The 27,135-nt window shown below is 50.1% G+C and overlaps 1 protein-coding gene across 1 annotated transcript in view; it reads right to left on the bottom strand.

Moving 5' to 3' along the window:
- The window catches only part of NALF2 (NALCN channel auxiliary factor 2), a 679,874-nt gene that overhangs the window by 163,398 nt on the left and 489,341 nt on the right, over positions 1-27,135 (bottom strand). The window contains exon 2 of the mRNA XM_085606712.1: positions 25,524-25,695. Coding sequence (XP_085462838.1) covers positions 25,524-25,695 — 172 coding nt within the window. The remainder of the gene's footprint in view (positions 1-25,523; positions 25,696-27,135) is intronic.

Here is a 27,135-nt window from a genome sequence, read left to right as displayed (position 1 = left end):
TGCTAATGTGTATAATATTATAAGCTACCAAGAGCAAGTTTCATCTTAGATTGGCTTGTGTAAAGAATACTCCTACTGATGGGCCCACATCTTCAAGTACTGGAATTCAACAGACCTACTTCAATCCAACTTCTCAATTTTGTGATAGCGTCCATTAAATCACATATTATTTTTTTGGGCCTCCCTCCCTCTCGAACCCTTCAGATTATATGATTGCAAATGAAGGTATATTCAATTCAGAAGCTGTAAGACATGTTTTACAACTTCTGACGTGTCCTTCTAGCGGAGAGTCATGAAGCACTGCAAGGGAGTTAAGATCTTCAGATGTTTGCCAAATTCCTTAGACGTCACAGTATATATTTGATACAAAATAATTTTGGGGCAGTGTTGAAAATCTTTGAGGAGCTCACACTGGGCTGGTTCACCTCCTTGACATGCTATGATTCAATCAATTATCAGCTCCCTATGTGTGTTAAGTTGAGGAATATTTAAACCCACTCCAAGACCTCCCACCCCGGAGGTAGATCAGCGGGACGATGGCCGCCATGATGAGAGGTACCCTCGCTCCTATGGACTTTGATGCTCGCTGGCGTGTATGGCACCCAAAGCTGAGACCTTTGAAGGACGTCTGGATTCCAGGCTTCCCTCTGAATCACAGAGGCCTGGGAGGGCTTTCACCAGTAAAAATGGAAATCAGAATGTACTTATTAGCTAAATGATCCACACTAAACAGTCTCTTTGCTTGCCAGCCATCCCCTACTCATCTAACTGAAAACTAACTTTTGCTGTGGGCCGATTTTGTGGCTGGTCTTTTCCATTCTAAATTTAAAATGGGTGCGTATTTTCAACATTACTATGACTCTGCAAACTTTCAACTACATTTGTAGAAGACAATCATCAGATTGATTTAGAAGTCTCAATGGACTGCACCTATCTTCACTGTGGAATGGTTTGTTCTCAACAAACAATGAAGCATTCAGAATTACTGTGTTGTGTTAGGTCCACTAAGAAGACAGAGTTCCTTGTGATTCCCGCCTCACCGTTTGGAAGACTACGGTTTGGCATTCACGGACTGGCTCAATGTTGTTCGAAGAACCATTGCTAGATAGTGTGGGGTGTGACTTATGTCTCATGTATTTCTGTTCAATCCTTTTCTGAACTTTGCCTTTGACGATAACATTTTTGAGGTTCAAAACATCCAGTGGTGAGTGGCGGGGAACGCAGACTGGTATGGTGTGGTCCGGTGACAATAGGTGATCATATGCAATCTTTCAAATCAAACCTATTCAGCAACAAGTCACAAAGTGTGAGTGAAAGACAAGACTCTTCACTCTTTACCTTGGGAGAAATATTGTAACCTTATTTTCTTACCAATGCACTAATAGTGACTGTGTAGGGTCTAGAGTTTGAGTGTTGCTGAAGTCACTTGGACAGGGATGGGATTTCACATAGTGTATGCACAAGGAAGGAAAGGTTGGTGTTAGGGACTTCTTGATCAGTACAACTCTTGACTACTATCTGTAAGTGGCTAGTGGCTAGTGATGTGTGGCAATCTCCAAGTGCTGGTTGGTCTCATTTTGAGGGTGGCGGCAGTGACGGAACTGGTGTGTCCCCCGTTCCATCCTGGCTAAGTTTCAATTTAAAGCGTTCGGCTAATTTGCTTCAATGGAGGATGCCTCACTTAAGGAAGAATTAGAGAAAGTCACTCTCAACAAACTAATAAAAAGTAGTAAAGTACTCTTTATTTAGTCCAAGCCTACTATGATAGCATACTGTAGGACTTGGCCCTTTTTCCCTCAGTTGTTTTCATCTTTCATATTGATGCAGATTCAGGGAGCCATTTTAATTACCCCTGAAAACTTCTGCCTGAGGGCCTGGAGCACAAAATGGTGGCCACCTGTGACATCACCAGCATCCACTGGAACCTACCAGCACCTTCCAGAACATTCCAGAACTCTGTGACAGTTGGAGGCGGTTTAGAATGTTGGGAGGTTAAGACAGAGTGTTGGCAGTTGGAGCTGGCAGTTGGCACCTGACTGGTGAAGAGAGAGGAGCACAACAGTGAAGGAGGAAGGAGTGAAGCAGCAGGGGTGGAAACTTGTGCCTGGAGTGGGGTCCATAAACCCACCCTTGATACTTGTCCCTACTGATGGATCCCAGCCTATAGCCCTGTGTGGGAAGAAGACAGAAGAAACTTATCCTAAGGACCTGGACAGCAGGAACAGGCCTTAGAACCAAGAAAGCAGCAAGATCCTGACCTGGAAACTGGTTTCCCTGGAGTCCGGCGTCGAGTAGCCTGAGACCTGGAGCCCGAGGTGGAGAGGCGGCGCTGACTGAAGTAGCAGACGTCGTACCCGGAGCCGCCTGAGGTCGTGAGAGGGCGCCGACGGAGGTCGTGAGGAATACCAGAGGTCGAGGAGGGAGTGAACCGAGGTCGAGCGAGCGGCGTCATCGGAGGAGTGAAGTCCGCCCTCCGGAGTCGTCGGAGACCGAGGTAGAGGAGCACCGGAGGTCGGGAGTGAGGATTGCACTCCGGAGTCGCCCGGAACCTGTGTGGAGGAGCACCGGAGGTCGGGGGTGAGGATCGCACCCCGGAGTCACCGGAAGTCGACATCGAGGCCAGGCCGGCCGACGTCATCGGAGCCGAGAGCGCCATCGGACCGGAGCCGCCCGAAGTCGACATCGTGAAGAGACTGCCCGACGCCGTCGAATCGGAGGTCGAGATCGAACCGAGGCCACCGACATCGGACCGGAACCGCCTACCGGCGTCGTCAAAGAACTGACATTGTGCCGAGGCCGCCGAGACCGAACCGGAACCGCCTCACGGCGTCGACACGACTCCAGCGGCGTCGGAACATCAGAAAAAGGGCAGTAAGTGGAGTAGAGGGCGCCTAAGGCCCTGTGGAGACCTGAGAGACTACTCTAAGGGGCTAGGGAGGTGCTGAAACCAACCTGACTGTGCCTGGGGTGAACTGGGACTAACCTAGAGAGGTTGTGTGGAGAGAGAAAGCCAGGGCACTGGTATTCCCCCCTTTGATCTACCTCAGCTTAGGCCTCAGCCTTGTCCCAGCCAGGGAGTAGCCCCCCCCTCAAGCCTTCCACAACCCTACAAGCTGTGCCTGGGCCAAATCTGCCCTTAAGAATTGAAGTGTCATCTGATTACATGAGTGTTGCTGTATACTTTTAATTATTTATTGGGGATACTGTATTTATTGAGTTTTTACCTATTTATTGCTGCACTATATTTATAGGTCCACAGGACTTGATGGTGTACAATATTTATTGGTACAGTATTTATTGCCTCAAAGTATTTAATTGTCTGTATATATTGCACTTGTATTTATGCCCTGTTATTTATGATCACCCCTATTTATTTCATCAAACAGCCAATATTTATTTGACCTGCACTAATTGAAACTTGTATATGGTGATTGACCTATTTATTTTTCCAATCAGCAACTAAGAGAAAAAGATAAAGAAAGAATATTTTCATAATTTTTACGGTGTAGAGTCGTTTTTGGAACGGATGCACGCATGGTTATTGTATGGGTATATTGTATGCTTAGCACTGCGCCTGTTTCCTGACCACTCGAGCCAAGCTACCACAGTGTGTTCCGGAAGACCACCACCACCCCTTCTAGTGTGGGAGGGCGTTTCCAACATAAATTGGTGTTCAGCGGTGGGATAGAGCTGTGCCTACGTATACTCAACAATAACTGTGGGTAGTCCATAGGCCTACACCGGGAGTTTTCTCACAGCGGCCTTCCTAATTGTGGGTTTTTGTTTTTTCCAAATTTACTCTGGTGGTGGGAGGAGGTATTACTAAAGGTACCCCCCTACATTGTTACTGCACAAAACCTGTCCTCTAACCTGAGTGGGCAAGATGGAGTTTGTACTAGAAAATCAAAAAACGTACACTGTGGCCCAAGTCAGGAAGTTAACAGACCGGAGGGAGGAAAGACAGCTCACATGGGACTTAGCAAGGCTGGAGAAAGAGATGGAGGAGAAAAGGATGGCGCACGAGCTTTGGATGAAGGAGATGAAGCTGCGTGCCCTCCAGATGAGTGTGTCCAGCGAGGACACTGGTGGCAGCATACCAGAAGCTTCACAGGAGCTAGAAGTATATTTACCCCAGGAAGACATCACCAGGGTGTCTGAGGAGGCATTGGGGTGTGAACCTGAAGGGGGTAGTGCAGGGATCTTCCAACCCAGCGAGGTGAGAGAAGTGGCAGATAGCCCAGCTAGGTCCCAGGGAGAGAGGGTTGTAGGGCCTCACGACCTATCTGTAGGAAGGCGTGAGACGGGGAGGTGTCCCGAGGTGCCCCAACCGAAGTCTCAGGGCCTGGAGAGTTCCGCAAGGGAGCCCCAGGTTGGGAGCCTAGGCTGTCCCGAAGTGCCATCCAGTGCAGGGGAGCCCCTAGTGTCAGGAGGACCCAGGGCGACTGTAACCAGCGCGCCTGAGGTTCTGGGGTTGGCCCAGTTTCAGGGTTTAGGTCCTGGGCTGGGATGCCAGGCTCAGGGGTTGCCTGACCTGGCGGGTGGGGCCTCGGTTAACCGGGTCCCCCCGAAATTGACTTCCAGGGGTACTTTTCCCGGTAGGAGGGTGCTGAAATCTGGAAGGGGGTGCAGAGGGAGGAAGGTCTCGCCTCGGGCACCGACTCAGCCTAAGGGGTTAGACCCTAGGTTGAAGGATCAGTTGAGGGGTCAAGGCCCTAGACTGAGGAGGAAGTGTTGGTCTGAGGGTGCCTCGCAGGGTAGGATGAGGAACCCCAGAAGGAGAGTTAGGGGGAGGAGAGCCTCGCCCCGGAAGGCTGGTCAGCCTAAGGGTGTGAACCCCAGGAAGAAGGACCAGAGGCAGTTTAGGACTGCAAGGAGGAGGACCGGAGTGGTCAATGGGCACTACAGGCCTGGGGCTACTGCCCCCCACTCCGCGAGATCACCCGGGCCAGAGACATCTGGATGGCACAGGGGCCGGTCCTGGCCACAACTAGCTAGGGAGCCCCCGTGGGGTGGTTTTGTTGGTCCAGGGAGGTTTGTTAGGGAACCATTGGGTTCCAGAGCGGAGGAGAACTTGCGGGTGCTCCTGCCGTTGCGGGCCTGCGTCCACCTTTTCTCGCCCCAAGCAGGGAAGACCATCAAGGCATTGATCGGTCTACCCTGGCTTTTGGCTGGAAGGGGGTTGTGTAGGACTTGGCCCTTTTTCCCTCAGTTGTTTTCATCTTTCATATTGATGCAGATTCAGGGAGCCATTTTAATTACCCCTGAAAACTTCTGCCTGAGGGCCTGGAGCACAAAATGGTGGCCACCTGTGACATCACCAGCATCCACTGGAACCTACCAGCACCTTCCAGAACATTCCAGAACTCTGTGACAGTTGGAGGCGGTTTAGAATGTTGGGAGGTTAAGACAGAGTGTTGGCAGTTGGAGCTGGCAGTTGGCACCTGACTGGTGAAGAGAGAGGAGCACAACAGTGAAGGAGGAAGGAGTGAAGCAGCAGGGGTGGAAACTTGTGCCTGGAGTGGGGTCCATAAACCCACCCTTGATACTTGTCCCTACTGATGGATCCCAGCCTATAGCCCTGTGTGGGAAGAAGACAGAAGAAACTTATCCTAAGGACCTGGACAGCAGGAACAGGCCTTAGAACCAAGAAAGCAGCAAGATCCTGACCTGGAAACTGGTTTCCCTGGAGTCCGGCGTCGAGTAGCCTGAGACCTGGAGCCCGAGGTGGAGAGGCGGCGCTGACTGAAGTAGCAGACGTCGTACCCGGAGCCGCCTGAGGTCGTGAGAGGGCGCCGACGGAGGTCGTGAGGAATACCAGAGGTCGAGGAGGGAGTGAACCGAGGTCGAGCGAGCGGCGTCATCAGAGGAGTGAAGTCCGCCCTCCGGAGTCGTCGGAGACCGAGGTAGAGGAGCACCGGAGGTCGGGAGTGAGGATTGCACTCCGGAGTCGCCCGGAACCTGTGTGGAGGAGCACCGGAGGTCGGGGGTGAGGATCGCACCCCGGAGTCGCCGGAAGTCGACATCGAGGCCAGGCCGGCCGACGTCATCGGAGCCGAGAGCGCCATCGGACCGGAGCCGCCCGAAGTCGACATCGTGAAGAGACTGCCCGACGCCGTCGAATCGGAGGTCGAGATCGAACCGAGGCCACCGACATCGGACCGGAACCGCCTACCGGCGTCGTCAAAGAACTGACATTGTGCCGAGGCCGCCGAGACCGAACCGGAACCGCCTCACGGCGTCGACACGACTCCAGCGGCGTCGGAACATCAGAAAAAGGGCAGTAAGTGGAGTAGAGGGCGCCTAAGGCCCTGTGGAGACCTGAGAGACTACTCTAAGGGGCTAGGGAGGTGCTGAAACCAACCTGACTGTGCCTGGGGTGAACTGGGACTAACCTAGAGAGGTTGTGTGGAGAGAGAAAGCCAGGGCACTGGTATTCCCCCCTTTGATCTACCTCAGCTTAGGCCTCAGCCTTGTCCCAGCCAGGGAGTAGCCCCCCCCTCAAGCCTTCCACAACCCTACAAGCTGTGCCTGGGCCAAATCTGCCCTTAAGAATTGAAGTGTCATCTGATTACATGAGTGTTGCTGTATACTTTTAATTATTTATTGGGGATACTGTATTTATTGAGTTTTTACCTATTTATTGCTGCACTATATTTATAGGTCCACAGGACTTGATGGTGTACAATATTTATTGGTACAGTATTTATTGCCTCAAAGTATTTAATTGTCTGTATATATTGCACTTGTATTTATGCCCTGTTATTTATGATCACCCCTATTTATTTCATCAAACAGCCAATATTTATTTGACCTGCACTAATTGAAACTTGTATATGGTGATTGACCTATTTATTTTTCCAATCAGCAACTAAGAGAAAAAGATAAAGAAAGAATATTTTCATAATTTTTACGGTGTAGAGTCGTTTTTGGAACGGATGCACGCATGGTTATTGTATGGGTATATTGTATGCTTAGCACTGCGCCTGTTTCCTGACCACTCGAGCCAAGCTACCACAGTGTGTTCCGGAAGACCACCACCACCCCTTCTAGTGTGGGAGGGCGTTTCCAACACATACACTCTATGCAAAATCAAATCACAACTTTGTAGGTTTGAAGACCATCTGAGAGAAGCGTCACCATGTTGGTGCTATTCTTGTTTTTGGGAAGTTGCTCATTAAAGGAGATTTTATGAGACCCACCATAAATATCTCAGAAATGTGTTTATCTGAGAAGTTATTCTAAACTTAGGAATAGCGGAGGCGTGGCGCAGCGGACAAAGCTGCTGACTCCGGAGTGCGGGACTCCCGGTTCAATCCCCGGCAGCAGCTCAGCTCAGGCCCATTTGACTCTCGGCAATAGCTCACTTAATCAACCCTGATGGCCCACAGCGTCTGGGTACTCATAGGGGTGATACACATGTGCTTTACAATTGTGGAAATATTATTATTATTATCTCAGATGCACCCAGTTGTTTTTTTTTAATGAATTTACAGTGTTTTACTCTTGATTACATTGGGACATCACTGGGCATCTTCGACATGCTTATCTGGCAACAGGATTTGCAAATAAAGTGTCCTACTACTTCCTGAATAGGGGACATCTACAGATTTCATTTGTGGCAGTGCAAGCCACACAGTGGCTGATAAAATCTGCCTTCCATTCATCACTTTTTTGTACACTTATTGTGTTGCCCTAAGTGGGACGGCTTTGCACAGACATGGGTCCCGGGCTCACACTGTCACTGGAACCAAGCTGATGAGCCGATAACTAGGGCGAAACCAGTCTTGGGTGGCTTGCGTTCTGGTTCAGGGAGGATGTGGCTTGGCAGTACGGCCTGGACTGTTGCTATTGGAACAGTGTCGAAACTGATTTGTATATAGCTGTGTCCAAACTGAGGTGGCATGGTGTGTAAAATAACAATGGATTGGAATGCGGGCCTGAGTCGTTACCAGTAGCTGAGATTAATTCCAGGATTCCGTCCATCACTGTGCTGTAAACCTATGGTAAAATCTGAGACACACTTGGGCACCTCCTCATGTTCTTTAGAAGTCCCATAGGAAGAAGGCCGCCCTCTCACCCGAACTGATGACATAGAACATACCTTTCCAGTGCTGTTACATCAGTTACATCTAACAGTAAATTACAGAGGAAAATACCACAAAGTTGAACGTGGAGAGCACTTTCAGTTGAAACACGTCATAGAACTGATACCAAGCGAAGCTGGAGTGCTTCAGAGACAAATGAACATTTTGATCTCCCTAAGGAATTAGGGTCATCTGGAGCTGTATTATCGAAAGTGCATCAGGGGTACAACGGGGGTTTGTGCCACTTTTTAGCAACCGGGGCACTTTGGTGCTTTAGAAGTGGGTGATTGTGTGGCCCCTTCTGTAATATTGATGGCACTGCGGTAATATCTGTGCTTGTGCAGTCACGAGTGGGCATGTCCTCATTTGCATTAGGGCATGACATCATGCAAATGAAAGAATCAATTTCCTTTGCACTAGTGCCGTATTACAGACTTGAGCACAGAGGCAAACAGATCGTCAGTTTGATCACTGACTGTGTGCCACATAGAGATGGCACACCATCTGTGTACTGCCAAGGGTCCTCTTTGAAAGGCGGGAAAGTGTGTTGGAGGGACCTCCAAGACATCTGCATGCAGGCCGGTGCAGTCACTCACGGTAGGGGATGTTTGTCCCCCATTAAAATGCAGGACTGGTTGCCTTCTAAAATAAAAGGTGGACCAGCAGCTTCAAGCAGCGGTCCAATTTTCACTAACGTGCTATTCCCAGTGCAGGAGCAAGTTCATGCCTGCACTGAGAACAGCACAAATTAAGAGTGTACTTTTACATGTAGTATTTTTACGACTGCAGGGACTATCCTATATTTTAATGTGTAAAGTTCTCCACAGTTGTAAAGGTACTACACGTAAAACTACACTCGTAGTTTGTGAACAGCAAAAAAAATAGTAAGCTCACACCAAAACTGTAAGTTCACCTTTGTGAATAAGGCCCTCAGTGTAACAGAGCTCGCTGTCCTACTCTGCCCCGTGCACGCGGGTAATGATACGCTGTAGTGCAGATTGTGGTGATGCACCCTATTTGTAAGATGGGCCTGAGTATCAACGTACGCCTGTCATTGCATTCCACTGGCAGTACACTGCCTCCTGCCAAGTGGAATACTATGAAGTTTCTCCGTAAAGTCAAATTTGAGCCGCATATTCACACCTATCGGGTGATTAGCCGCGCTTTATAAATCCTGATTGATTGAATGACCATCTGCACAAAACATTTTCAGTCAGTAGGATGAAAGTGAGTTTTAAATCCCAAATATTCTGCGTAGCTTAATCAGAAAAATGTCTGCTCCTTCCATAATACTACGGCTTGCAACGTTGAGCCGTTGTCCCAAGTTCAGTTTTTTAGCAAGGAAGTCATAAAATTCTAAGCCATAAATTTGGAAATTATCCTCACTTTCTTGGAAATGTAAATAATCCTAAAAATAAAGTTCTGAACAAGTCCACAAGGGAGGGGTCATGAACCAGTACTGTTACAAAGGTGAGCTTACTTTAACTTGCCGTTTGGAGGCACAAGGTTAGTGCTTTATGAGTGTAACACTGTAAGTCCAGGGTTCATCAAAACAATTAGGGTGTCATTCAGAGTTTGGCGGAGGTGGGGCATCTTCCAAGAAAAGTGCCAGATTTCAGACGACAGATCCTCAGCTGCCACTGGATGGACACCTTTGGCCAATGGCTTTTCCATTGCAGGGCTGTCCATCAATGTGGATCTGAACATCCACCATATGTAGGGTGGTCATTCTTCTGTACATTTTCACTCTAAGGGGCCACCAGTGAAAACCGAGAAGCCCATGGATTTTTTGTTTTTCTTTCTCCAGTTTTGGGAGTTTGTTATTGGAAAACAAAAAAGCTTTACTCTGCATGCGCATTAAAAATGGCAGCCCTGCTGAAGGCACAGTAGCCAACGGCTACATGGTGGGCTCTTTAAATATAATGGTGGTCTTCTGGTAGAGGAATTAGATGCCATCATCACAGCTAACCTGGTGGGCTGGTGTAATGTCTACCAGACTCTAAAAGAGGCCTTCAGGAGGTTATTGTTGGATGTTCCGTCTCTCCTCTTTAGAATCCACACCCAGGTGTACGCTCTGCCGAAGGTGGATCAGACATACCGAAGAATAAAATCTAAGGTACACACTCTGAAGAGGGTTGGCATGGTATACCCATGTATACACCCCACGGGGAAGATGGGAAATACAATTGTACACAATCTTAAAAGGGGGGGCATGATATACCCATGTAAACAGCCCAACAGGGGAAAAGAGGGCGGACACAACATACTCATGTATACACTCTAGAGAGGAGGATGGGATATACCCATGCACACATTCTAACGAGGGCGGGCATGAAATACCCATGTACACACTCTAAATAGGGTGAGCATGATATACCCATGTGCACATCCTAACGGGGGAAGATAGGAAATATCCGCATATACACTCTAAAGATGGCGAGAATAATATACCCATGTATACACCAAAAACTGGAAGAAACCAACCACCTCCAGAATCCGCTCTCAAGTAGAGTCAACCACACAATGCATCTACTGCACAACCAAAGTAAAATCAATAACATTTTTTTTTTTTAAACTTGATCAGTTTTTGTTTTTATCAAAATAGATTATACATAGACTGGATCAAACAATTGTATGTTTATCAACAGTTTGAAAACTTCCCAACCTTCACATACAAATCTTTCCAACACTCATCCTATAGCATACCATTCATACCCAATAACTCCATTCATGTATTCATTCTAAAAGCAAAGGTTACATTTAGCCTTTAGGTGGAACCTCTTGACCTGAATGATTGTAATTTTAGATTTTACAACTATACTGATGAATCAAAATCTGAACTCTGTATTACATTCATTAAGCATTTCAGTGTAATAATATTTTTTATATATGTATACATTTATTTTCATCAAATGTACTTGCTGAAGATTTAGTATAGATTAAAATTCTTGAAAGGTGTCCCTAAGACTTTTGTGCTGGTGCTGATGCGCGTTTCGGTGCTAGTGATCAAAGACCACTCACCTTCTTCAGGGCACACTATGATGGAATGTAACTGTAACCTCAATAAAAACAATGAAATGAGGGAGCAACACAAAGTGGCATTGAAATAGGAGCAATCTTAAATAGGCCGAGTTACGTCATTGGCATGAACAGGGCAAGGTGGAACCAGGCTAAGGATATCTATATTATCAGCTCCAGCATCAGAAAAAGAACAACACACTGAGCTCGATATCCTCTCATAAGTAAGTTAGGGGCATATTATCAAGAACGCCGTTAAAATTATCACCTATTTAGCGGCAGAACACTGTCGCTAAAGCGGCGATAATGGGCTTGATAATATGCCGCAGAGAATTCCAATAGAAGCCCATGTTGACACCAGAACATGGGCTTCTATGGGAATTCTCAAGGGCATATTATCAAGCCCATTATCGCCGCTTTTAAAGCGGCGATAATTTTAACGCAGTTTCTTGATAATATGCCCCTTAATTTGTTACGTCAACAATCGGTACAGGCAACACGTCCTGTACTGGAAGGGTCAGCAAGCTCCTTAATCTCAAAATCCTGGAGAAAGTGTGTAAGGGCGGTCCGATCTCAATATCTGAAATTCAGTCGGGGTAAGTCAAACAAAGCCTCCTCTGTGAGCTGATCCGGTCTGATGAGGGCTCACAGCTGCTTCGGACAAATAAAGTCCAATGTATACACCCTAACGGGGAAGATGGGATATACCCACATATACACTCAAAAGAGGGCAGTTACAATATACTTATGTATACACTCTAGAGCAGAGGTCCTCAATCTGTGGGGTGCGACCCCCAGGGGGCCGTGGAGTCATGGGAAGGATGGGCGCGCATTCCTCAGCCTCACTTCTTCCTGGAATCCAAAACGTTTGCTCTTCATTTTGGAAAGAGACAAGTGTCCCCTGACAGTTAATTCCAATAGTTTAAATGCTTCAGCTGCAGTGTCATTTAGGAATTCTCCGGTGCTGTGAAACCAAAGCCAGACAGACAACTAAACACACCTTTCTGCCAGTGTGCTGCTGGCCTGAAAGAAATGCAAATGTGCACAACGAGCCAATCTGCAAATGTAAAGGGTAATCTGCAAAAGTAAAGATGCCTGGGAGCCAATACTGGCTTTAATTGATGAATCACTGGAAGCTTTGTGATGACAAAGATTTATTCTTTTTGAGTGGTAGTACAGAGAATTAACAACTGAGCTGTGAAGTGCCTGCTTTTAATTGTCATTTGTATTTACATTTTGCTTACTATCCCTGAGGAGGTGTTGAAGGGACAGTTATGTAAAGAAAATGCATTACGTACAGTCTGGGTATTACTAAAATCTATATTTTGGAAGCACCATTTTATCGTAAAACTTTTTGCGAATTTTGTAGCAGTCTACCTTCTACTGTGTGTAATGAAAGTATACATATTCACAGTGCTTTCTGTCAAAGGCTGTGACCTCGGAGCACTAAAAATACACAAGTCACTATTCTCCACTACACCAACCAAGATTTAGGACTGTGGCTCTCTGGTTACACACAGACCTTGCAGTACATTAACTAATAGAGGCTTCATAATAGAATCTAGTGCCTTAACCGCTAAAAGACAACTTTTAAAATGTATTTATTTTTCATGTAAGCTGCCTGTTATTTTATATGTAGCTGCCTGACGGTGAAAGACCTAAAAGATGTACAGAATATTTCGTTTTTAGCCACACCTTTGACCCCGCCCCCAGGTACAGACTCTGAGGGCCCTCCAGTCCCCCAAAACATGACTGAAGTCAACAACAGCAGCAAACTAATATCACCAGGAGTCCGTATTTACTAAAATAGAAGCGCCTGTTTTCATAATGTTAAAGATAAAAACATTTTTAGAAAAACACTATGAAAGAAGATTAAGGGACCACTTCCTCCCCTAGACTTAAAGAAAGCATCCTACTTCGACCTTGCAGTTCATCATTAATGATTGTTAATGGTCTGTTTTAATTATGATGATGTTCAGCAACCTCCAGTCCCATGCATCTGTAAAAGTCAAGCCGTCGGCATCTCATGAAATGCAGTATGGTCCTCCTAGGATGCCTTGCACTAAAGTTGCAGCCCATGCATTACGGCCATTACACCCAGGGCCACTGGAATTATGCGATTATGCGGACATGGCGATTTTAGAATAATTATAGATTTGCAGCATTGCCACATAATCCATCATCTGCTGCATATCTGCTGATTTTAACAAAACTTTTTTTTATTACTCTAACGGTTCAAAAGATACTAAAATAAAAAAAAACACGTGTTGCTGCGCAGTAGAAGATCCTTTGCAAAGCTGAACTGGTCACTTTTTTTTGCTATTTGCTATATTTCGGTATTAAACTAGCCCTAACGAGGTGCAACCAAAGATTGACCGTTTCTCTGGAAAAATACAGACACATCCATCCAGTTCAGAAAGTTGTTATCATCCAAATAAGGTTTGTTAAATTATGTTTTGTTTGTAAAAAATAAAGAACCATTGTGCATTTTTGGGTAATTCTTTGTGGAGACTTTTTGTTTGAACTGTGTGTTAAGTCTCTGACACTGAACCACAGTCACCCACAAACCTCTGGTTTGCTAAACACTGTTTAATATTATTTCCCCACCGTAAAAATGATTTGCAGTGGAAATTGGGGGCTTTTATGGTTGTTGATGGTTGTCGATGATGAGTACCAGGTTCTAGAAATGGTGGGCATGATATACCCATGTATACACTCCAACGGGGAAAGATGGGAAATACCCACGGATACACTCAAAAGAGAATTGACACAACATACTCATGTATACACTTTAGAGAAGGAGGACGGGATATACCCATGTATTTCTTCTAAAGAAGGCGGGCATGGTATACCCAAGTATGCACTCTAAAGAGGGTGGAAGGGGCATACTCACAGATGCCACATTGCCCACAACTAAGTCCACGCTAGGATCGGAGCAGCACCTCCTAGCACCATATCTTACTCCACTTCATGCCAATACTTCTTCCTTGGGTGACGGCGAGACCACTCTCAAGCGGGACTCTATCTCCCCCTGTAACAGGGATAAGGGACTTACTTTACCATCCAATACTCCCCACACATTGGGGTCACACCCATTGTCTCATGCTGGGGCGGCTGAGGAGCTCATTAACGGACCTTACCTTGAGGAGAAGCTCGCTGACCTCAAGCAGGATCTACGGGCTGTCAAAGTGATCATGCAGACCCTTTTACAGTTCTCCATGAAGATGGAGAGGGTCTGGAATATACACCCCTCACCGGGGAACGATCAACACAATCCACCAACAGTCTTCAGTGGTGGGGACAAACTATCCTTTATCTGCTACCCACTTAGTTCCAGGTGGAGTTCTAGGCCTCTCGCTAACCATTACTCCGGGGCGCGTAGGTTTCGGCCTCAGTTGTCGGCTGAGGACACCCTCGCTCTTGTATTCTCGTACAGTGGCACAGGGGTTTTCGCCTCCTCTAACTCCTCTATCAACATCCCTGCTGTTTCCTCTGACCCTGACAGGGAACCCAGGGTCAACCTCAGATCAGTTAATAAGGAAAACCTACTGTAAATAACTACCGCTCATCATGAAGTGGGCAACACCTCCCCTAACATCAAATTGATGCTGCTCAACTGCAGATTGGCTGTGAAACATACAGCTGACATTTCTACACTCATCATTTCTGAAGATTTGGACATATTGATTTTCACTGAAACCTGGCTCAACGATACCTCCTCCCCTCTTCTCGACATCTTAATCCCGCCTAATTATGCCATTATCAGATGCGATCGTCCTGTTAAAACAGGGGGGGGCATTGCATACATTCATAGCTCCAGCTTAACTATAAAGCAATCTCATATTGCTTTGCTATCTTCTTGTGAGCAACTAGTTAGTGAAATTTGGAATAAGGGCAAGATTGTCTGTGTGCTTCACACGATTTATCATCCACCGTGTGATAATCTGCTCTTCATAGAGGAAATCATGGAGGTCATTAGCTCGTATTCGGATCAACTATATCATATCTTCCTCTGAGACTTGAACCTCCATTGGAATGACACCAATGATCTTTTAGTCAGCTCCTTTAAGGCTTTCCTCTCCGATCTCAACTTCTCTCAGGTCTGTAAGGGACCTACCCACAACAAAGGCGCCACCCTCGACCTCATTATTGCCAAAGACAATATCATACAACTGGGTGACATACTACCATGTGACTGGTCGGATCATCATCAAATTTCCTTCCACATACTGGAAAAGGTCACGTGCAGACAGGGACAACCGCTCAAAGCTAAACAACTGGCTCGCAACATGAGAGACATCAATAGCAATGCTCTAACTTCCATCACCAAGAATACGCTTCAGCCTCCCCCTAACATGACCAACCTTGACGATCTTTCTGATCACTACATTAGCACTGTGGCTAATATTTTTGACACTGTGGGGCCGAAGCTACTCAAAAGGATTCCAGTCAAATAATCCAAACCTTGATTTAATGGTGCCCTAAATGATGAACGTCGTAAACTTAGGCTCTCAGTGAGGCTCTGAAGAAACGTGCTGTTGGACCCGGCCTCGTGGCATGGTCCTTACCCCCGTGGATTGTGCCCGTTCCCCGCCCCGGCCTTCACGGGCCACCCTTCTGAACTGCACCCAGGCCCTTCATCCTGGGCTGCACGAGGTCGCATACCCCTCGTGGCTCCGCCATCTTGTTGGCACCCACGTGACTCCGTGCACCAGTCAGCGCGACCCCGCTCAACCCGGCCTCGACCCCAGCGAAGCCCCGACATCGAGGCACCACAAACTGGCCAGGGGGTGCCGCAGGAACCATTCATCACCCCCGGCGGAGGACAGTATCGATGGGACCCCCAACTGTCCTCCCCTCTCGAGGTGTGATCGCCCTGCAACTCCCTTGGGCCTGGTGCCTCTCCTGCTGGGCGTCTGGCCACCTCCATCCGGCCTCTCCGCCCCCACCGGGCGCCTGGGTCCGGACATCAAAGGGCTCCAGACCTATATCTGGGGCGACCCCGCCACAGATCGGCAGTTGTATCCCGGAGTCGAGTGCCCTGCTGATTGAATCGCGGCTGACCCTATGGAGAAGAACTCTTGTCGGAACCATCACGAGCCCTGCTGACTGCGTCGCGGCTCCTTCTTGTGAACACTTTGAAGCCACCTGGAACATCGGAGCCCTGCTGACGCTGTCGCGGCCCGACCTCGCTGAAACCTCCCGCGGAGCCCTGCTGACGACGTCGCGGCTCGAGCTGAGCAGAAACCATCTTGAGAGCCCTGCTGATTGGATCGCGGCTCTCCCCGAACTGTACGCCAGAGCCCTGCTGACGCCGTCGCGGCTCGACCCCTCCGAGATCCGGAGGTCCTCCAGCTTGAGGATAAGAACTGGGCCCCAGGTACCCTCGTACCGCACTCCTGCCAAAGACTGTCCCGCTACCCCTACCCTTCCAAAGAGACACTGAGACTTTTGGTGGATCCCTCGATCCCTTCGTGTAAATATTGACCTCGTAACCTTTTTATTGCTGATAAAGAATTGCTTGTCTTGAGACAACCTCCTTGAGTCCGGTGTGGTGGTGTTACTGTGCCAGTACGTGATAGGAGAAGGATCTCTCAGGAGACTTCTCGGCAGCGCTCGACTACTTCGTACAGTGTGAGGGCCCCCCTTGGTGGTCTCGCCGACTCCTCGGGGTCCGCCTTCCAACATTTGGTGGCCAGCGACGGGATCTGAGCCGAACGCAGTACGTACCAGCCAGTACCCACTAGCTTCCCATCCAAACGTACAGTAATCATGAGCAGCCAGGAAAACAACGCGACAATGGAGTTCCAGCCCAAACGGCTGGAAGAATATACGCACAAAGAGTTAAAACAGTTCTGCAGAGACAAAGGCATTGCAACCACCGGCCTAGGTACCAAAGAGGACATGCAGAAAGCTCTGAGGACATGGCTGGAGGCCGGGGCAGGCCCCTCCCAGGAAGAAGGTCCCTTGCCCCTGACTGAGACCCCATCAACCGCACTGACTCCGGCAACCGGAGGAAGAAAGAGCCTAGAAACCGGCCTCTCCGAAGAAGAAATACGAGAGCGGGAGAAGGTCCGGAACCACGAGCTAGAGTTCGCACGACTGCGGCTGGACAGCGAACTCCAGCTGGCGGAAAAGAAACTGGCCCTAGAGCAGCTACGGCTTCAAGAGGAGATAGAGGAGAAGAGGCGACACCGGGAGTTGGAGGAAAAGAAACTGACCCTTGAGCACGAGCGCAGTCTCAAGGAGCTCAAAATCAAGGCCAAGAACGGAGGGACCAACGCCCCCAGTACTAGAGACACTCTACCGCCTGCCGAGACCAAGGTACATATCCCGAAAGAGGTCGTCAAGGAGTACTACAAGAATGACGACATCCAACAATGGTTCAAGGCCTACGAGGTGGCCATGACCTCTCATCGGGTGCCCCGAAAAGACTGGGGCGCGGGCCTGTGGGGGCGGTTCCTGAGTGAGGGTCGAGACACACTGCTCCAGCTGCCGGAGGAGGTGATGACCTCCTACGATCACATGAAGGAGGCTCTGCTCACCCGCTACGGGCTAACCGCAGAAATGTACCGCCAGCGGTTCAGAGACAGCAAGAAAATCCCGGGCACCACCTGGGTGGAATATGTGGACTTTTTCAGTCGGGCCCTAGAAGGGTGGATCAGAGGTAGCAAAGTAACCACCTACGGCCAGCTGGTCGACCTCATCGTGTGGGAACATCTCTCCAACAATTGCTTCGTGGAACTGAGACAGCACCTCCTCGACAGCAAAATGACCGACCCGCGAAAACTCGCCGTCGAGGCCGATCGATGGGTCAACTCCCGGGTCCCCCGGAACTCAATGGGGGAGTACCAGAGGAACCCCACCGGACCCCCCCGCCAACGCGGTGGAGGGCCGAACAGGAACCGAGACCCTCCCGCCGGGGCCCCCAGGAGCCCCCCTCGAGGGCCACCGCAGCAACAACTCTCCCAGAGCCTAGCCCGAAGGGGGGCGCCCCCGGCCAGGCCCGGACCACGACCACCAGTAACGTGCTACGGCTGCCAACAAACCGGACACTATGCCAGCGATCCGGTCTGCCCCCTGAACCGAAGAAACGGGGCCGGCGGGCCCCCGCCCCGACAGCTGGCGGCCGCCGCCCTGGGAGAAGGAGAAGAGGAAGAGGAGACCCTCGACCGAGGGACCACTGAATGGGAGCCGGCAGCCATGTCCCTGGTCTGCCTGGGTAGCCGAGAAATGGTACCCTGCACCCCCATCCCAAGCAACACCCAGAAGTACCGGCAGCAGGTCACGGTCAATGGACAACGGGCCGAAGCCCTTCGTGACACCGGCGCCAGTGTCACCGCTGTCCGCTGCCACCTGGTGACCCCCAAACAGATCCTACCGAATGTGCTGTGTCCCGTCCGGACGGCCGACAACAGCGAAAGCCTGTGCCAGATGGCCCTGGTCCCCTTCGAGTGGGGAGGGGTGACGGGCCTGCTGAAGGTGACGGTACGCGATGACGCCCCCGTCGACTGCCTCCTGGGGAACGACTTGGAGAGTTCCCCCTGGGCTCAAGTAGAGCGACGAGAGCATCTCCGAATGCTGGGACTATCTGACTGGGCCTGTGCCATCACCCGGTCCATGACCGCCCGGGCCCCCCGCTCATCCTCGGCCTCCGGGGCCGCCCAGCCCGAGGGGCTCGCACCACCTCCCGCCAGCAGCGAGGGGGAGGCGGACGCCGACCCTGGACCTAGTGAATCCTCCCCCGAAGAGATGGCTTCCCCGTGCGCCCTACCAGAGCTGACACAATGGCGACACGAAGGGGGCCCCACCCGGGAGCAGTTCCAACAAGAGCAGCAGTCCTGCCCCACTCTCGAAGGGGTCCGCCAACAAGCATCCGCCCAAACCAACGGGGACCAGACCGGCACCCACTGGGTCTACTGGGCCGAGGGCCTGCTATACAGTGAGCAGAAAGTGGCAGAACTCGGGGCCAGCCGAGTGTTGGTGGTCCCCCTCCGCTTCCGGGAGTTCCTGCTCAACCTGGCACATGATGTGCCCCTCGCCGGACACTTGGGGCAAGACAAAACGTACAGCCGTCTGGTGACCCACTTCTACTGGCCCCGGATGCGGAGAGATGTGGACAACCACTGCCGGTCCTGCCAGACCTGCCAAGCCAGCGGGAAGACGGGGGTCGGGTCAAGGCCCCCCTCCAACCCTTTCCAGCCGTCAGCACCCCGTTCGAACGGGTCGGAATCGATATCGTGGGGCCCCTGGACCCCCAGACCGCCCTGGGCCACCGCTTCATCCTGGTCCTCGTGGCCCACGCCACCAGGTACCCGGAGGCGGTCCCGCTAAGAACTATAACGGCCCCCGTGGTAGGCCGGGCCTTAATGGGGATCTTCTCCCGAGTGGGATTTCCCCGCGAAGTGGTGAGCGACAGAGGCACAAACTTTATTTCCAGGTACATGCGGTCCCTGTGGCAGCAGTGCGGGGTCACATACAAGTTCACGACCCCCTATCACCCTCAGGGGAACGGACTGGTTGAGCGGTTCAACAGAACATTAAAGGGAATGATCCAGGGCCTAGAAGAGCCCCTCAGGCGGAGATGGGATGTCCTGCTGCCGTGCCTCCTGTTTGCCTATCGGGAGGTCCCGCAGAAGTCCCTGGGGTTCAGCCCGTTTGAACTATTGTACGGACACCCGGTCCGCGGACCGCTCAGCCTGGTCAAAGAGAGCTGGGAGACGAAGCCCCAAGGCGCCCCTCTTGACGTCTACCGATACCTCCTGACCCTCCGAAACCAGACCCGCAAGTTCCGAGCCATGGCCGAAGCCAACCTCGAGGCCAGCCAGGAGGACATGAAGCGGTGGTACGATCGGAACTCCTCCACCATAGAATTCGAGCCAGGTCAGAAGGTATGGGTCATGGCCCCGGTTGAACCCGGCGCCCTCCAGGACAAATGGACCGGGCCCTTCAAGGTAGTGGAGAAGAAAAGTCCCGTCACCTACCTGGTCGACCTGGAGTCCCCCCGGAACCCCCTCCGGGTCCTACATGCTAACAGGCTAAAACCCCACTTTGCCCGGAGCGAACTGAGCCTGCTACTGGCGACCGACGAGGGGGGCGAGGACGACTCCGAGCCCCTGCCCGACCTCTTGCAGTCCAACGTCCATGATGGAACAATCGAGGGTGTCCAACTCGCCTCTTCCCTGACTCCGGAACAGCGCAACGACTGCCAGCAACTGCTGCAGGACTACGCAGCCCTCTTCTCCCTCACCCCGGGGGTGACCCACTGGTGCGTCCACGACGTCGACACCGGGGAGAGCCCCCCCGTGCGACACAGAGCCTACCGGGTACCCGACCGAGTGCGGGCATGCATCCAGGCCGAAGTAACGAAGATGCTGGCCCTGGGGGTCATCGAACCCTCCGACAGCCCGTGGGCCAGTCCTGTCGTCCTGGTGCCAAAGGCCGCAGCTCCCGGCCGCCCCCCGGAGTTGCGATTCTGCGTGGACTACCGAGCCCTGAATGCAGTGACCAAGACGGACGCCCACCCTATACCCAGGGCCGACGAACTCATCGACCGCTTAGGGGCCGCTCGCTACTTGAGCACGCTGGACCTCACCGCCGGGTACTGGCAGATCCAGCTCACCCCCGGCGCCCAAGAAAGATCCGCCTTTTCAACCCCGGATGGGCATTACCACTTTCGGGTGATGCCCTTCGGAATGAAGAACGCCCCGGCCACTTTTCAAAGACTGGTAAACAAGGTTTTGGCCGGGCTTGAGGCCTTCAGCGCGGCCTACCTAGATGACATTGCCGTGTACAGCAACCACTGGGCAGAGCACCTCCTTCACATTAAAGCCGTCCTGGCCGCCCTCCAGCGGGCCGGGCTCACAATTAAGGCCAGCAAATGCCAGATCGGCCACGGATCCGTGACCTACCTGGGCCATCAAGTAGGGAGCGGGCAGGTGGCCCCTCTCCAACCGAAAATAGATGCCATCCAGGCCTGGGAACCCCCCACTACCCAGACCGCTGTCCGGGCCTTCCTGGGTCTCACCGGATACTACCGGCGGTTTATCCGGGACTATGGAAGCATTGTTGGCCCCCTCACAGAGCTAACGTCCAAAAAGCAGCCCAAAAAGGTGCACTGGACACCCCGCTGCCAAGCAGCCTTCGACACCCTAAAGACCGCAATGTGTACTGCCCCGGTGCTACAGGCCCCTGACTACAATAAGGAGTTCGTGGTGCAGACGGACGCCTCCGAGTATGGGATCGGGGCTGTCCTGTCCCAGGCCGATGAAAAGGGGCTCGACCGACCAGTGGCCTTCATCAGCCGACGGCTACTGCCCCGGGAGCAACGATGGAGCACCATCGAGCGTGAGGCCTTCGCTGTGGTGTGGGCCCTCAAGAAACTCCGGCCCTACCTCTTCGGTACCCACTTCCGGGTCCAGACCGACCACCGGCCCCTGCGGTGGTTAATGCAAATGCGGGGCGAGAACCCCAAGCTGCTGCGGTGGTCCATCTCGCTACAAGGGATGGACTTTGACGTTGAACACCGGCCCGGCAATGACCATGCCAACGCCGACGGCCTGTCCCGCTTCTTCCGCCTTGACGAGGAGAATCCCCAAGGAGATGGGTGACTCTTCATGCCTTCGGCTGGGGGGGACGCCTGCTGGACCCGGCCTCGTGGCATGGTCCTTACCTCCGTGGATTGTGCCCGTTCCCCGCCCCGGCCTTCACGGGCCACCCTTCTGAACTGCACCGAGGCCCTTCATCCTGGGCTGCACGAGGTCGCATACCCCTCGTGGCTCCGCCATCTTGTTGGCACCCACGTGACTCCGTGCACCAGTCAGCGCGACCCCGCTCAACCCGGCCTCGACCCCAGCGAAGCCCCGACATCGAGGCACCACAAACTGGCCAGGGGGTGCCGCAGGAACCATTCATCGCACCCGGCGGAGGACAGTATCGATGGGACCCCCAACTGTCCTCCCCTCTCGAGGTGTGATCGCCCTGCAACTCCCTTGGGCCTGGCGCCTCTCCTGCTGGGCGTCTGGCCACCTCCATCCGGCCTCTCCGCCCCCACCGGGCGCCTGGGTCCGGACATCAAAGGGCTCCAGACCTATATCTGGGGCGACCCCGCCACAGATCGGCAGTTGTATCCCGGAGTCGAGAGCCCTGCTGATTGAATCGCGGCTGACCCTACGGAGAAGAACTCTTGTCGGAACCATCACGAGCCCTGCTGACTGCGTCGCGGCTCCTTCTTGTGAACACTTTGAAGCCACCTGGAACATCGGAGCCCTGCTGACGCTGTCGCGGCCCGACCTCGCTGAAACCTCCCTCGGAGCCCTGCTGACGACGTCGCGGCTCGAGCTGAGCAGAAACCATCTTGAGAGCCCTGCTGATTGGATCGCGGCTCTCCCCGAACTGTACGCCAGAGCCCTGCTGACGCCGTCGCGGCTCGACCCCTCCGAGATCCAGAGGTCCTCCAGCTTGAGGATAAGAACTGGGCCCCAGGTACCCTCGTACCGCACTCCTGCCAAAGACTGTCCCGCTACCCCTACCCTTCCAAAGAGACACTGAGACTTTTGGTGGATCCCTCGATCCCTTCGTGTAAATATTGACCTCGTAACCTTTTTATTGCTGATAAAGAATTGCTTGTCTTGAGACAACCTCCTTGAGTCCGGTGTGGTGGTGTTACTGTGCCAGTACGTGATAGGAGAAGGATCTCTCAGGAGACTTCTCGGCAGCGCTCGGCTACTTCGTACAGTGTGAGGGCCCCCCTTGGTGGTCTCGCCGACTCCTCGGGGTCCGCCTTCCAACACGTGCCCTCCACCATAAGCCTCTCTCAGCTAAGGACAATGAGAAGTACGTACAACAAACACATCCGCATTGCTAAAACTGACCATTTAAGGGCTCAGCTGGACGGCACTAAAAATATAGCCAAGAAGTTCTTTGAAATCATCAAACAGCAAGCGAACCACTCTACCAACCCTACCTTGACTCCCTTGACTCTGCTTCCTAGTGTGTTGGACTTCTCAGCGCACTTATCTGAAAAAACTAGGAAAATTGAACTGGAGCTGCAACCTGACACTCCCATTTCGTGGCTACTGAACTACACCGCATCATCAGTGCAGCTTGTGGATCCCCCATCAGTGTCCTTACTCTTTGGTTGTTCTCCCAAAAATGCCACCTCTTGGAAGTCCTTTATCCTGCCAGATTTCACGAAGCTGCTCCACGATATGGCATCACTAAAACCTTCCAATCACTTCAGAGATCCACTTCCTGCTAAATTTTTTAAAGATCTCAATTTGGCCATTCTACCTCTTTGGTCCAGGATCATTCATGAATCTGTCATGCAGGGGAGGATCCCTGATTGCCTCAAAATTAGGCAAGTCTCTCCCATCCCTAAGAAGCCCAAAACTGATTCATCTGATCCTAACAACTTCCGGCCTATCACCTGCATCATGACTCTAGCCAAATTGCTCGAGAAATGAGTCCACTAGCAGCTGTGCAACCATATAGAGAAATGTCAACTCCTTGACCTCTACCAGTCGGGTTTCAGAGCTGGGCACAGTACTGAAACAGCACTAACTCACATTGTGGATGACGCCCTGATATCCCTTGATCAAAATGTCCCTTGTCTCCTGTTCCTTCTTGACCTGTCCTCAGCATTTGACACCATCAAACATGAAAACCTGATTACCCTTCTTCAACATAGGATGGGCCAATTGGGCCCGGTCCTAAAGTGGTTCGCCTCTTTCTTACATAACCGCACACAAAGGATCAAAGATAACCATTCCCTTGCAACCAGTACCCCTGTCATGATTGGAGTGCCTCAAGGATCCGCACTCTTGCCCACTCTCTTCAACCTTTTTATGGAACCACTTACCGTCATTCTGAACTATTCTAACATTCATTACCACATGTACTCGGATGACACTCAACTATATTTGAAGATCTCCTCTCCTGATGACATAAAAACTTGAAATGAGGCTCTCTTACAAACTCAACAATGGTTAACCCAGAACCATCTTTTGCTAAATATTCTCAAAACTGAACTCCTGCTGATTGCCCCCCACAACCACTCTGCACCTACCCTGGACTGGTTTAAACAACTCACAGCTCTTAACTGCACCCTTCATGCTAAATCGTTAGGCATTACCTTGGACAAATATCTAAATATGCAAACGCATATCAATGCAACTATTACGGGAGCCAATTTTCAATTCAACACCCTTAAGAAAATCAAGCCCTTCCTTCCACCTGAAGACATCCGGCCTGCAGTACAATCCCTGATTATCTCGTGACTGGAATATGGTTCGGTGACCCTTGCTAGACTTCCTAAAGCAAGCTTGGCCCCACTCAAAGCCACTCTCAACGCATCGACCAGGCTCATCACAGGCTCCAAAAAACACTATCACATTATACCTGACCTTATGCAACTTAATTGGCTATCTATTGAAGCTAGGATACTTTTTAAAATAGCTTGCATAACGCATAATACCTTACATCACAACACTCTGGCTTATTTGGCAAACAAGCTTGTACTTTTGGGCTCTTGTCGGAACTTAAGAAGTACGTTCACCCTACTTTTGAAACCTCCCAAATTAAAAAAGAAAAGTACTTAAAATAGTGTCTTATCCGGTCTTGCTTCTAAAATTTGGAACACTCTTCCTACCGAGATCAGATCCAACCCATCCACAGCTTCTTTCAAGAAACATGCCAAATGGCTATTTCTGAGTGAACATTAATTGCATCAACCTGTACTCCTTCTCAAGCCCCCCTGTCCACAGATTTGACAATTATTTTACTATGTTGTTTCGATTTATTTTATGCCTGTCTGTAAAATTGTTATTTTACTCTTGGCCCCGTCTGAAACTGGACTCTGAAACTGTATTAGCTGGGCCCACTACAGATTTGACACTTATTTTACTATGTTGTTTCGATTTATTTTATGCTTGTCTATTAAATAGTTATTTCTTTCTAGGACCCATCTGAAACTGGACTAGCTGGGCTGACTACCCGACCTCTGACCTTGATTGTTTATTCCCTTTTGTTTGACAGTGTGTTGACTTATTTACTTAATTTGTTCCATTCTACTGAGTTTATTCGTGCTTTCGCCACTTTGTACAGCACTCTGATACCCGCAAGGGTCATGTTCGCGCTTTATAAAACTTTTCAAATAAATAAATGCCCTTAAAAGAGGGCAGAGGGAGCATACCTTTGTATGCACTCAAACGAGGATGGATTGGACATACCCTGGTATGCACTCTATCGTGGTTGGCAGATATCCCACATCCCCCAAACTCTAAATAACACTCTTAGTGTTAATGCTGTTTGCCAAATGTACAAAGAACGTGGGCACAAGACTTGCTGCCCACTCACCTGCTGCCGGGCTTCAGCATCCTACACCCCCCTCAGCCTTTCCCACCCCCCATCTTCTTGATCTACCTGTACAGATGAAGCCCGGCAATCCCCCGTAGATAAGGTCATCGTTGTCAGGTAACACGAAGGGGCACCTGGTCTGCACCTCCAGGCAGTATTGCTTGCACGGGATGCGGCGGCTGCACTGCTGCTGCGTCACGTTGAAGTACTCGGAGCACAGCCACGCTTTGTACACAGCCTGCGGACAAAGGGGAGGGGCGAGAGAATGTTAGCACATCACCAGTGGCGGCCTGAGCGCATGCGCAACACATCAAAGATGACTGAAGTACACACAGGAGTTCAGGAAAAGACAGCAGCCACCAAGAGAGGTCTGATCTCTCCGACCAATCAGAAATAATATTCATGTCAATTTCAACTAACAACAGTATTATTGGATGAACTTCAAATTAAAACAATTTATTATAAAGGGATTCAGAGTGTGGGAATTTGCTGCAGAAGGTGATACTGGTTTTACCCATGTTAACCTTCCTCATTGTTCTCTGCCTCCCAGGGGCACTGAAAGTTTTTGTTACAAACTAAGACAGCATACAGGGGGCCTGGTTGGGCACCAACAATGTACACATTCAAATATATATTCTGAGATATGCAAAATATCCTGTACTTTTTCATGTGCCAATTCCTCTACATACAATCCAGAGGAATTTTGAGGAAAAACAGGAGGGTAATAAACAAAACAGTGCAAAAATTAAATAATGCAAATATAAACTAAAAAGATTAAACAAAGCCATATTTGTGGTATTCCGTTTAAGATGATCACACGCTCCAAAGTATTACAGGTTACAACAACCACTGGCAAAACCAATATGTCTGACGTTTACTGTCATCCTTTCAGCTTTGTCAATTCTTGTTTTGTTTTTTCATGGTTTTTGCAAGACGTTTTTGTTGGGCAAGCTGCCAGGCCATTGTCAATCTAAAAAATAAAAACTCTGGCTAACAGCAAAAATATCGTTTGGTGAAAAGCACACTACTCTTAAAAATGTTATTAAATTTTTTTAAACGAATCCTGTTTTCCTTTAACTAGCTGCATTAACCAAAAATGGCTTTATTTAAAAGTAATCGCAGAGATGGTGGTCTGCTAACCTTAGAATAACTCCATCCCTGTGATGTCTGCGATTCAAAGTGCTTAATATTCATGAGGTAGCTTGATTTGCGACCCACTAGGAATCTGTATTTTGCAAACTGACCTTTTAGTACAGGCCGGTTCCCCAAATAGCACACTGGTAGAAAAAATACTACTCACAAATTGCGATCAGTATTTTGCAACCAGTGCTATGTCCATCTGGCCCTGTGTGCCTTGAAACTCTAAAATTACACTAAAAGCAGAATTTCATCAATTAAAAAATGCATGTATAAAATTCACGTTATGATTCACTTATGCTCCGCTACTAATGATGTCAAACTGGGCGATCTTAGTATAGTCTCCCAGTTGTTAGTAAATCATCCGTGCATTTAAAGTATAACATAAAATCACCGGGATGTGGCCAATCAAAACACGGAGATTGAGTACACATAACTGACATCACAAGCAGAAAGCACCTAGACCAGCTAAACATTGTTACATTTCCAGAGAAAGGTAGGAAAGCACCCCAAAGTTGTGAAAACAAAACCTGCTTCACAA

Source organism: Triturus cristatus, chromosome 5_2 (genome assembly GCF_964204655.1).
Source record: "Triturus cristatus chromosome 5_2, aTriCri1.1, whole genome shotgun sequence".
NCBI classification, from domain to species: Eukaryota; Metazoa; Chordata; class Amphibia; order Caudata; family Salamandridae; genus Triturus; species Triturus cristatus.
The sequence above is the reverse complement of the archived record's forward strand: the minus strand, read 5'-3'. Positions and strand labels throughout refer to the sequence as shown.